Source organism: Rhamphochromis longiceps, linkage group LG20 (genome assembly GCF_057381845.1).
Source record: "Rhamphochromis longiceps isolate RC_006_pf linkage group LG20, R_longiceps_female_GT1.1, whole genome shotgun sequence".
NCBI lineage: Eukaryota > Metazoa > Chordata > Actinopteri > Cichliformes > Cichlidae > Rhamphochromis > Rhamphochromis longiceps.
In genome coordinates, this window is record NC_140576.1 from 11,664,922 (window position 1) to 11,677,181 (window position 12,260).

General features: G+C 42.0%; 1 protein-coding gene across 2 annotated transcripts in view; it reads left to right on the forward strand.

The window, feature by feature from the left end:
• tafa5l (TAFA chemokine like family member 5, like) overlaps nt 1-12,260 on the forward strand; it is a 47,996-nt gene that overhangs the window by 17,038 nt on the left and 18,698 nt on the right. For both annotated transcript variants that reach the window (XM_085394724.1, XM_085394725.1), the window contains one exon: nt 11,024-11,151. In XM_085394724.1, coding sequence (XP_085250850.1) covers nt 11,024-11,151 — 128 coding nt within the window. The remainder of the gene's footprint in view (nt 1-11,023; nt 11,152-12,260) is intronic.

Sequence of the window (12,260 nt, forward strand, 5' to 3'; positions counted from 1 at the left end):
TGGAGCAGACTAACCTGTGAGCTGGAGTGTTCTGGGACGTTATAATTGGTCTTTGAATGGCTGCAATCCAGGCCATCCGTCGCGTCTTTGTTACTTCGGAAACACGGCTCGAACAATTTCTCTTCAACGACGTAATCCGATAACAACCGATCTCTTTACCCGTCGGCTTCCCGTGGCTGTCATGCGACCGGCTATTGCAGTTAATAATACAACAGCTTCTTGACATTTTTGTGTTTCTTTTTATCGCTGTGTGACTGATTTCAATTGAAAGCCTGCGTGCGCTAGTAACTCTTGTCACGAGTTCCCAGAATCCTTTGCGGTTCTACCCGTGAATGACGTCACATTTTCAATCTCTATATAATATGCATGTTAAATTTTATATTTGGGGTGAAATATCAAGTCTTTTCAAGTAAACCGGTTCAAGTCCAATTCAAGTCCCAGGTCATTGGTGTAAAAGTCCAAGTCAAGTCACAAGTCTTACAACATTTTTTCAAGTCAAGTCTAAAGTCATAAAATTAATGACTCGAGTCTGACTCGAGTCCAAGTCATGTGACTCGAGTCCACACCTCTGTTAATAATAACTAATGATTAAACGTAGAGTGGTGTATAAACACATGGAGAGTGAGCCCACAGCAGTCTAGGCCTACTACAGCATAACTAAGGAAGAGTACAGGGTCACCTGACCCAGCCTTAACTATAAACACATAGAAATTTAAGCTTAATCTTAAAAGTAAAGTGTGTCTGTATCCCCAAATCCACACTGGAAGCAGGTTCCCCAGAAGAAGTAACTGCGGAAAATAACACTATTTAAAATAAATTAGTTTTTCATTTGATCCATTCTTGCTTTGGTCAAATTTCCAAAGCAAGGAAGCTTTGATAAATGTATCTTTACTGGAACTGGGATATCTGAAACTAAACTCTAAACTAAACTGATCTGCAAACAAAATGAAAAAAAAAAAATCAACTTCAGGTTAAAATATCGCCAAGACCAATAATACATGCGATAATGACACGTGGAATCATTTCCTCTGCCACAACAGCATCTACAGACCTTTTTCATGGCAGACATTTTGACATAACAGGAACATCATGACAAATTATAAGAGGAAAAGCACAGGTGTAACTATTAACAATAATGTCTCTGTTCCAGTAGGAGTCCCATTTCAGTGAAGCAAAATGCACAATACCGCAGCCCTGCATCGGCTACTCCTGAGTGGAATGCAGTTGCTGTTTTCTGTCTGTCCGCCTGTGTCGTGACTTCCAAACGTGCTGCTGGACAAACCTGCTGTTGCAGGAACTACGGCACCGCTGTGTCGGTCTGACTGTCCTGTCTTTGGACAGTCTTTGTCAAAATGGTAGCGTCGTAACCATGCACTATCCAGTCATGAAACTTTACCAACCCAAGGAGAATGGAAGAAAACAGGACAAAGAGTCATTAGCCACTTTACAGCCAAGTTATTAATGTCAAAAATATCCTAATGCAAAGCAGCATCATCTCCCCCGTTTGACACTGGGTAAAAAGCCAGACTTCAACAACAACAGAGCGCAACCTGTCCTCAATAAGCCCAATGAACAAAATGTATTGCTTCCTTCTCTCTCCATTAAAAGTAAGTGCCGATGTAATTTGGTTGTTTAACCAGCCAATCGATAATCACTTTGCATGTCTGACTTTTTGATGCCTTTTAGACTGTTTTACTCCTAACTGTGTGATTGGTTGTCTGCATTAGGCCTTCTTCAGTCAGCCACTGTGACATCAACAAATTAGTAATTGCTTTGTGTCTCCAGCGTGTATTGGGTTGAATTTTCCTCCTCCTTTTCCTCCTCCACCTGGGTTTTTAAAAAAAAAATAATAAAGATCACTTGTAATGGAGACTCCAGTGTTCATCCACTTTGTAGATAAGATTTTATACTTTAGAGCCCCTGTCTCTGAGCCATTGGACAGTATCTAGCTAAGGGTGATAAGAACGATGAAAGGGATGGGAGGGGTGTGATTGGAGCTCACAATATCACAATCAGATGCACCATTAGTTCCATCATGCGATGACTCATGTTGGCCTTAATCTAATATCCCTGACACCAGAGCCCCACAGTCCATGTCATCCTCTCGGCGCGCTGCTTTTAACCACCTCTCCCTCTCCGCAGACATTTTTCCATAACACTCAACAGATGCTAATTAATTTACAGAGAACTATGATTACAGCAGCAGGAAATTGATTATTACTGGCTTCCTGCCGCACCACACCCTACGCTCCATTAATAGCCAGCGCATTAAAGTTGGGACCTGTTGCTTGCAGGGTCATATTAAGATTTTCTGCTGACAGCTGAGCTCGTCAGTCGTTGCCAGGATTTTAAATGGAATTAGTGTGTATTGCACCAAAATGCAGTGGATTTAATGATGCCTGTGCTCACATATCCTCTCTAACCTTTTAGCTGAGAGCAGATTCATTTACATTCACTTTAATGGCCCTTCCCATAAATCCTCTTTTGCCCTTCTAAACACATAAACAATTCACAGACTTATAAATAGGTTTATATATTTCTGTATCTCACCAAGGCCGGGGATCATTCTTTCAGTGTTCCACTTTCTTCCTGATCAGTTTTATACAACACTTTCACAGCTGCAGAAGAAGTGGATCACTGCCCTTTTGTGATCCTGTGATAGAACAGTGACCTTTAATGAAAGTGGAACCGTCACTGACTCTCCGTCTGTGGCATGTAAACAAAGGCGAGCGAGCCTGCCTGATACGGGGTGTTTACAGCTATGACTAATTTTGGAAACATATGGTGAACAGAGCACAAAAATCTCATTTGTTTTTCAGGTTAAAGAGTAACTTAAACAAATTCCTTTTTGTGACGGAGAGCTGTGGTTTATATGCATGTCCATATGGTGTTTCTTTTGTGTGCTCGAAGACAAGCAGTCAGCTACATGGCTGAGCGTTTTTTGCCTGGGAGCTGCAGGATGTCAGTGCAGTTTCAAACACAACAAGACTAAGGAACCAATCCCGTGGATGCGGCTTGTTAGAACTGAAAATCGGGAACAAGGTTTATCCGACATTGGCGCATTTTTAGCTGCTTGATTACGCAGTCATATCAGGAGCTTGTGCTATTTATGTGTGCTCCTTCCTTTTTTTTTCTATCCTCTGCGTCATGGCCTGTGTATTGTGGTGAAACCGACACACACAGAACAGAGAAATTGAGAGGCGGGTTGCCAGACTTGATTTTAACTAGTTATGTTACTGTAAGTGCAATAAAAGTGTTAATAACTCTAAAGTTGTGCTTGTGATAACAACTGGCCTTTTTAGTGCACTCTTTATGACTGAACCTGCCGATGGACAAGTTAAGCAGTGTTTTCTGATATCTGGCCAGGCAGGCGCTGTGTCCTCCTTCATCCTGCAAGAGAACCCATGAGTGGTGCTCTCACATCCAGAGGGAGAGTGGAAGCACGTTGCAGACAAGTAGCTAAGAGAGGATATGGCTTTAATTTCTCTGTATTTGTGGATCCGCATTTGAATGAGGCCACTAAATGAGACAAAGGTGTGCATTTGGGTGTTACAGATTGGATGTTACAGTTTGTAACACAAAGAGGTCTCCTCGTCTTACAAAGTGAGGACACTGTTGCGAATCGCTTGCTCATAAAGGATCATCGGCTCATTGGCTTTCTCTTTATAAAGTCTTTAGCTTACAATACAAAGCACCTTGAGATGGCTTTTGTTGTCAATGGGTGGCACATACTCTAGTTAAAACTGGATTGAACGGAATATGTAACTATTCATTTTATAAAGCGGTAGAAAGATCAAGAGCATGCTCATACATAATACCAATAGCTATTAAATGCTGAGACCAAGGATTGAAAAATTAAGATGTGTGCTGACTTATGATTAGCAAATAACTGCAATGTCCCTGGTTCACTTCTAGTGGGATATATTTTTGCCACGTCATAGTCTTCTCTAGTTCCCCCGGTTTCTGCAGCTGGATCTACACGTTCAATATCTAATAAGAAATATGGAAGGTTATTTTTGCGGGGGGATAACTTGTCTTTTGGAAGTAATAGAGCATTTTTGTAAAGGTGTGAGTCACAGATGCAACAGTGTCAAATCCTGTTATATCTCGACAACCTGCACGGTCCACCTTTATTTCCAGTAGTGTGATTAAAGCTGGTAAAGACATCAGATCTAAGGATATCAAAACTTTAGCTGTTAGCATGCAAATAATGTATTATGAATTAGTACCCAAAGATATTGCAGACATTAGGCGACTGACCTAATAGAACAAAGGCCAGTTCATCTACCAGGATCCATAAGCTAGATCAGCTCAACGATCAGCACCATGGACAGCGATCAAGGAAGCTTTATTGAGTGAATTCAGACTTTAGATATGTCCTTTACAAACATCTACATAACTGGTTTTGGAGATGTAGTGTTTTAACACTGGAAAATTAACAGCTGAATACACTCAACAGAGTATAGAAGTAAAACCTTTGATTTTCACCTGAGGTAGAATAATGTTCCAACATTTCCATTGTCAGCTATGGTGAGTGGTAATGTGATTACAGTCAGAACTGAAGCTTTGATAAACATCCATTTTTACCCAATAGGTATGACCAGTGTGGAGGGTTATTCGTATTTATGTTTGTCTGTTACTGGATTTTCAAAGAACTGATGCTTGTCAGCTTTGGTTGCTGTGCACAGAACTTTGGGAGATTGACTTTTCACACTACACACTGATAAAGTGCACAGTTTGACATTTGACCCCGTGAGCAGCTGACCTTTTGGAGTGTATACGTGCAATTTACACTGTGAGCACAGATTGGATCAAGTCATCGGCAGAGTTATAATCACCACGAAAAGCTCTGGGATTTGAGGGCCTTTACTGTTTCCTGTAATGAATCGAAACTAAAATCCAAGGCTTAGTCTGATGTAACCTCTGAGACATTTTCAAAGTTACTACAATCTGCAGCTGATGGCTTAACAGAGGCAATTGGACAATTCTTCTTATCTCCCTTGCCGTCCTGCTTGTATTCTGCCTTCAGTAATTACATAACGACAAAACTATCTAAGCCTCAAAGTGAATAAAGTCTGTTGTTACCTGTGAATATATGAATTGATTAGCCTAGACGGTAGCTGCATTGCTTGTGCAGTATGACATATTACCGAGTTGTTCCTCCTGGTTTTTTTTGTTTTTTTTACTTCACTGAACATGTTGCAGCAAGGGCAGTGGCTTTTTTTCTGCAAGTTACTTCTTTTGATACTCTTTTTGTAGGCGTATTTCAAGCTTTTTTGCCCTCTTTTTGTGCTGCTGTATGTCAGGGTTGTGCAGGTTTAGTCTGCACACTGTACACAGGAGGATTATGTGCTTTTCCTTGCTTGTCTCCCTGCTCTCACTCTAATCTGCTCCCCGAGTCTCTCCTGCTCCCTTTCTCTGCGTGGCCCGTTGTTGCCATGCTACCACATCACACGGTAATCGTATGAAGCTCGATGGCCACCATGATAAGAGGCTGCAGGGAGACCGTTTATATGCTGGGTTCAAGCTTCTCGTTTTGCGCTCAGTCAAAGCGTTATTGACAATAAACGGGCAAAAGAAGTGATTTAGAAGAAGCATCAAAACAAAACAAAAGCAGAGGTTTTTTTCGTATTTATATTGCAGACGCATAGCCGAGAGGATTAGATGTACTCTTTATTTTAACTGCAGACAGAGCCAGGCCCTCGTTTTAAACAAGCGTGACTTTGAAAAACATGTTTGCTTCTGATCTGACATTCATTTGCTAGTGTTGTTGGCATAGTTTGCCTGCAGTGCTAACAGCACTTCCTTCCATATTTACCTCATCTTGATCATTTTAATATTTATTGAATGTATATTTCATAGCAGCAGTTTCATGAGCAATTTCATCTTTCATATGGAACACAGCCATGATTATTCAGTGTTGCATAAGCACAAAAGAACGTGTAAAGTTAATTTTAATTGAATTGAATTTGTTGCTCTTGTTTTTTTTTTCTTTCTGTTTAGGAGAAATATTTTTATTCACCAAGGAGTTCAAATGTTTCTTTTATTTGCAATTGCAATTTTAAAAAAAAGGATGTGCTGATGTTTCACATTAAAAGCCCTCTATGCAGAGAGTAAAAACACCTTTAAGATTTTTATTTAATAGTTTTTCATGGAAATGGAGTCACCCTGCAATCTACAAGCGTTTGATTACTAGTGTGTCTAAGTGCGCAATTTACTACCTTTGAATGAACTTTCTATGGAACGTTGCTTTCAACAGTGATGCCAAGAAAAGATTCGGTGCAGTGACAAAATTCAGCTTTAGAAAAAGACGAAAGGCTAATGACAAGTGATAAAAAGTCTTGTTGTATCACTGTTGCATTTGTAACTTTGATAGTTGTCCCCTGTGTAGTTAAAGGAGTGTAAATTTTCAGTTGAATTCAATTTTATTGTATTTATACAGCAGCAAATCACAACAGTCAACTCAAGGCGCTTCACATTGTAAGGTAGACCCTACAATAATATGGAACAGGTATTTTCTGAAAATACAATATTTGGCATCTGGTTAATTTTGACCCTCTGTAATTGACCAATAGTTTGTTGCTCATGAAAAGCCAGTTGATTGATGGATTAACCCAGATTGGTTATAACCACTTCATAAACATAAAAAAATTATTTTTTTATGGTACAACTCTACTAATGGTTTATTGATTTCTGATCAGTGGAGCGTAAACTTCCCATCTGTGTCAACAACCACAAATAAAACACTACCCACCAGAAATGCAAAGCAAGCCCCCCCAAAAAACTGCAACAGGAAACTAACTGGATTCTCAACAAACACAATACATGATTATGTGTGGATACATTTTGTAGGCGGGCTGATCATCAGCCCATCAGGCCCATGCTGTCAGGATAATGTTGCAGATTGATCTGTGATTGAAGTTTAATTAACATGAGCCCGAAAACCTGTAAAAACCTGTTACAGTGTTTTTGGTGCCCAGCTTTAATGACTGGCTATAATCTTGTAGGGTGTTTACTGCTGCATAAGAATCATCAGTATTAGTTCCATTATTTCATTTCAAAAGATGCTCTTAATTAATTGTTCTAGTGATTCATTTGTCGCTTTGTTTTTTTCTTCGATGCAATTAATCCTTTGGTGTGTCCTTGGTGAGAAAGTGTCTCTCTCTTCATCTGAATACATTTTAAATGAGCTGCCTGTGGCTTGAGTATAAATTTGATGTTATTTTTTGCTCTTCTGCGGTGGCAGAATTTCATCAGATTAGCAGCGCGTCTGGTTTAGAAGTCGCCGTTGTGCCTCCTGCCCTGCTCTGAGTCTCGTCTGGCAGTGTTGTGTTGCGCTGGGCAGGGCTTGGCACCATGTGCAGGGGGGACAGATGGTCTTACGTGTGATCTAGTTTGAGGTCCAGAGCCGTACCCCGACAGGGACCCTGGCAGCTGATAAGCCTGGCTTGACGTCCGCGGTCCCTGGGTGGGACTCCGACAGCGACTGCGACACGACGGGCCACCCAGGTGTCGGCCAGACAGAGACACTCTCCTCCTCTCTTCCAGCCACCACAGCCAGCTGTTTCATCTCTGCTGTTACCATAACAAACAGGAAAACATTACAAAACAGGCCTGAAAATCTGTTCAAACACCATGATAAAACTATAATGCCAAGATAGCCACAATATTTCCAGCAATTTGCACCAGTTGAGTAACCCAACAAGCCAGGTTTATTATACCCACAGCATGTAAAGCATACTGAAGGGTGAAATCAAGCAGCAGACAGATATTTTCAGACAGCTTTAGCACAGAAGCTTAGTGGGTGGGTGGGTGGTTGTAACGTCTAAGCTTTTTAATGTGTCTACAATTGTGCGTGCCAGCATTTTGGGAGCGATAGGTTTGATGGATGGAGACAGGCTGAAGCCGAACTGCAGCGCTGCCGTTTTGTTGCCGCTCGCGTTATTCATGATGTTGTCGTGCATGAGGTTATCACAGCAATGCTCTCATCCCCCCCTAACGCCGTGTCACCAATCCACGGCTCTCAGCACCAGGAGACTCATCAAGTCATCATAGATCAACTCATGTTGTCATGGATGGCATTGAAAAAGTAACAAGGGCAAGCTATCGGGTGCCCGGATAGTACAGCAGGAGCTGAAAACTGCATTTATTTTAGCCAACCTGCGTGACTCTGGGTTGGCTGGCCTGATGCACTCCACGGTTAGTCAGCACTCCCACCGCTTTGCCAGCTCAGCTTTTATTCCTTGCCCTGGAAATTGAGTTTTGCTGGCCCTGTAATGTACTCAAAACTACATCTGCAACTGACTGATAAATCTACGCTTTGTTGCACCTGACGGATAGCTGTGAAAATGAAAATTCACCGCGGCACGTTGCTGTGTCAGGAGGAAGGTCACTTTAGATTTGCCTCTTCCCCACTCAGGATGATGCCAAAATGACCATTTTGTCTCAGAATCCAGTCGCAAAGCTAAACTATCTTCTTAAGCTCGTTCTGTACGATGCGACGACAGGTTTATGTATTGTTTCGTTGAACTGCTGTCTCTCCCTGGCTGCATGGCAACACTATGAGAGCAGGCTTAAAAAAGCACAGCTCCTTCCACGATGAGTAAATAATATCCATTATTTGCTGAGGGAGAATGGCTTTGTATTTACACAGCAGTGATTGTGTGTGCCGCGTTACATACATGAGGGTGCTATTCGGCCAGCTTGATAAATACCACAAGACAGCAGATCTTTATTGCAGACTAGCAGTTGGGGTCTGACACTCCAAAGACCAATTTCAGACCGTTAACAGCAAAATGTCACAAGGCCTCCCTTTCCGCACCTCTTTCCGCGATTGTTGGGCGATCGTGGCTGTTGGGCGATCGTGGCTCAAGAGTTGGGAGTTCGCCTTGTAATCGGAAGGTTGCCGGTTCGAGCCCCGGCTTGGACAGTCTCGGTCGTTGTGTCCTTGGGCAAGACACTTCACCCGTTGCCTACTGGTGGTGGTCAGAGGGCCCGGTGGCGCCAGTGTCCGGCAGCCTCGCCTCTGTCAGTGCGCCCCAGGGTGGCTGTGGCTACAATGTAGCTTGCCATCACCAGTGTGTGAATGTGTGTGTGAATGGGTGGATGACTGGATATGTAAAGCGCTTTGGGGTCCTTAGGGACTAGTAAAGCGCTATATAAATACAGGCCATTTACCATTTACCATTCCCCTTCTGCGGCTCCCCTCTCGGTTCCACCATCAGCTCTCCTCCGGACATTCAGCGAATTGTAGTTCCTCTCTTTCAATTTGCCCACCATGTTACCTCGTTCCACAATGTGCTGCCCCGGGGGATCGTGGGTAGGCAGGAGCGGTGGCCCCAGCCAGGTCCGCAGAGAGCTGATAACCTTTCAGTGTTGCTTTAGCACGCTGTGTAAAGAACAATCAGTGCTTATCAACCTCGACGACAGGCGAATGTTAATTCAATGTCATGCAGTCAGGCTGCAGCGGGAGAATGGGAGCATCACTTGGTTACGCTGTGACAGCCTGACGTCTTCTGCCAACAAATAACTTTAAGAAGACTGGAGAAAGGCTTGTTTTTGATTGCCTTTCTGATATGTAATCTCCTCTCTCTAATCTATCTATAAAATGCTACTAAAAATGAATTTAAGGTTTACAGACCCCTGCAGCTGTCATTTGTGTCACAACTGCATAAAGTCTAAAAACAATAAGTCCAGCACCATAGCAATACTGACATCAGAAATAATACATTTGACATTTGCGAGGGCCTAAAACCAAATTACAGCTGCTAGCCTGCCACTAACATGTTGGCCAAATGCCTCCATAAGTGGGTTTACTGTGTAGGGAACACAGCTGCCTGTGTTGTTTGTGGTTTATTTTGAGTAAAACCTGCTAGAAGTGCTCAAATAATGTCACTGTCCATTGGGGCTTAAGACTGCAAGTTTGAAAGTGTAAATCTGGGGGTGCTGAGTGCAACAAAAAATAAAAAATAAATAAAAAAGCGGTCTAACCAGACATCTGCAATCCATTTCCTTCTATTATTCACCATCGCCGCCTCAACAATTCCCAATCTGTCACTGATCTGTTAATGTTCAATTTGCATTGTGGGTTTGTTGGCATCAGGTTTTGACAAGAAGAATGTGTAGACTGAAAAACCCATGGTGCTGCTGCATCAATTTTACTAATGCATTTGTCCATGCTAAATGAACACAGTTTTCTCCTCCCACAGTTACTGGACAACAAGACACATGTAAAAAACAAAAATATATATAATATATAATAATTTTTGAAAAAGGCCCCCTGTCTGTTATTACAATCTGCGTTTTGTGTGTTTTTTGACCAATTTTCAGTCATGTCATTTGTCACGTTCTAATATGGCCACAATGATCTCCAGTGTATAAAAGCTATGATCTCTTTAGGTAGGCAGGCTAAAAACAAATAATCGCCTAAATTGTGGCTACACCTGTAAAACACAATGGAGATATGCCACCACCACCACAGCCTCCAGCTAATTAGGACCTCAGTGGGGGAAAAAGATGGATTCATCTGCTCTCTGATGATGCCAAGAAAAATGAAGATGTGTGCATTTTGTAACAGGATCAAATTTATGGCCAAGCTGTAGCTGGACTCAACTTCTCAGAGTATAATTTAGCTTAAACAAATGAAACATTATTATGTTTTAATTTCCACCAAGAAAAAAATGTCAAAACGGGAAGAGGGGGGGAAGCAATCTTTCTGTGCAGTTGCAGTGAAAGCTTGCATTAGCAAGAGAGTAATTTATGGACCGCCAGCTGGCCTGTAAAGGTTACTACCACAGGCAATTCTGACATGCTAGTTCAACAAGAACCTCATTAAAATACTACAGGCTTTTAGAGACATCAACGTATAAGGTTACCTTTGTGTCTGGTGAGCATAAAAACAACAGATTTGTTTGTTATGGGGAAAAAAAAGTTGACTTTTTCCGCAGTTTTTCTCTCTCGCTCTGTGAATCTGTCTCTCTGTCTAATTTACCTCTTTGACCTGATGTCTTTCTTTGCCTCCCAGCACGAATTGTTCGCAGCCGTCAGTGGTGTGAGATGGCTCCCTGCATGGAGGGGGAGGTCTGCAGCCTCCTGTTCAACCGATCCGGCTGGACCTGCACCAGGGGCAGTGGTCGCATCAAGACCGTCACGGTAATTTACTAGACGTGACATTAATATACGCCATATGCACATAACAGCAATGCGCCTACATTTTCAGCATGAGCGAACCCCCGCCAGCCGATAGTGTCAGGTGAAGCCTGAGCCCTGGGCTACAGGGAGTATATTTCAGTCAAACAGCAGGTCAGCATCCAAGTTTCAAACACTGCATCAATAGTGGAACAAAGATGCCAGAAAATTCATGCAGCACTGCTCTCTGTGGGATCAAACTTTGAAGATATTTTTTAGATATCTTTAGGCCTCAGTCTGGTTTGTTTTACACTTTTACAGGAGTTTTGAATTTTGGTAATTCAAACTTTTGAAACACTGAAGCCTGAATCTGTAGCATATACAGTAATAGTGGTGCAAAGATGTGTTGGGAGGTGCATAGGAAGAAAATCTCATGAAATTAGTGAAATCATCATTAGTTTTTACTGATCTGCAGCTCCTAAGTATAAGATGTTCAGCTCCAGAGCTGCTGGATCAGCCCTGTGCTGTATCACATTTGCACTGAAAGCAAGCAGTGTACCATATTACCCGGGCTACTTGTGGAAAACTTTCTTTTTCCTACATCCTGGATTATTTTACAGAATGGCTTAAACACACTAGCCAAGGCTCAGTCATCTCCTCCCAAAGCTAAAACAAATCATTTGAAGCCAGTCAAATCTGAATCTGACACCAAATCACACGAGCTAGGAACTGCAAGTGAATCACACATTTGGAACAAATGTTCTGTAGTTATTATTCTGTCTTTGTGTTTTTATGGAGAAGGTGGAAGCTGATGGAAAACGTCTGCAAATGCAAATGCAAGACAGATATATGTAATATGTAAAAATGTTGACCAAAGCATTAGGCAGTGTGCAGACAGATAACATTAGTGTCTGACCTCTCTCTGACTTTGTTAGAGATTTAAACGAATGCAAAACATGTTGAATTTTTAAAACCCTCAATATGGTGTCATCTGGTCCTCTGTAGGCTCCTCTCACAGTGCATCCAATGCCTCAGAGCTGCCAGTGCTGCATCGCTTACTGAGCACTGATTAATTCTCATTTGATTAAGCAGCGAAACAATGCACAAGGAGCATTGCTAGTCTCCACGAGGGT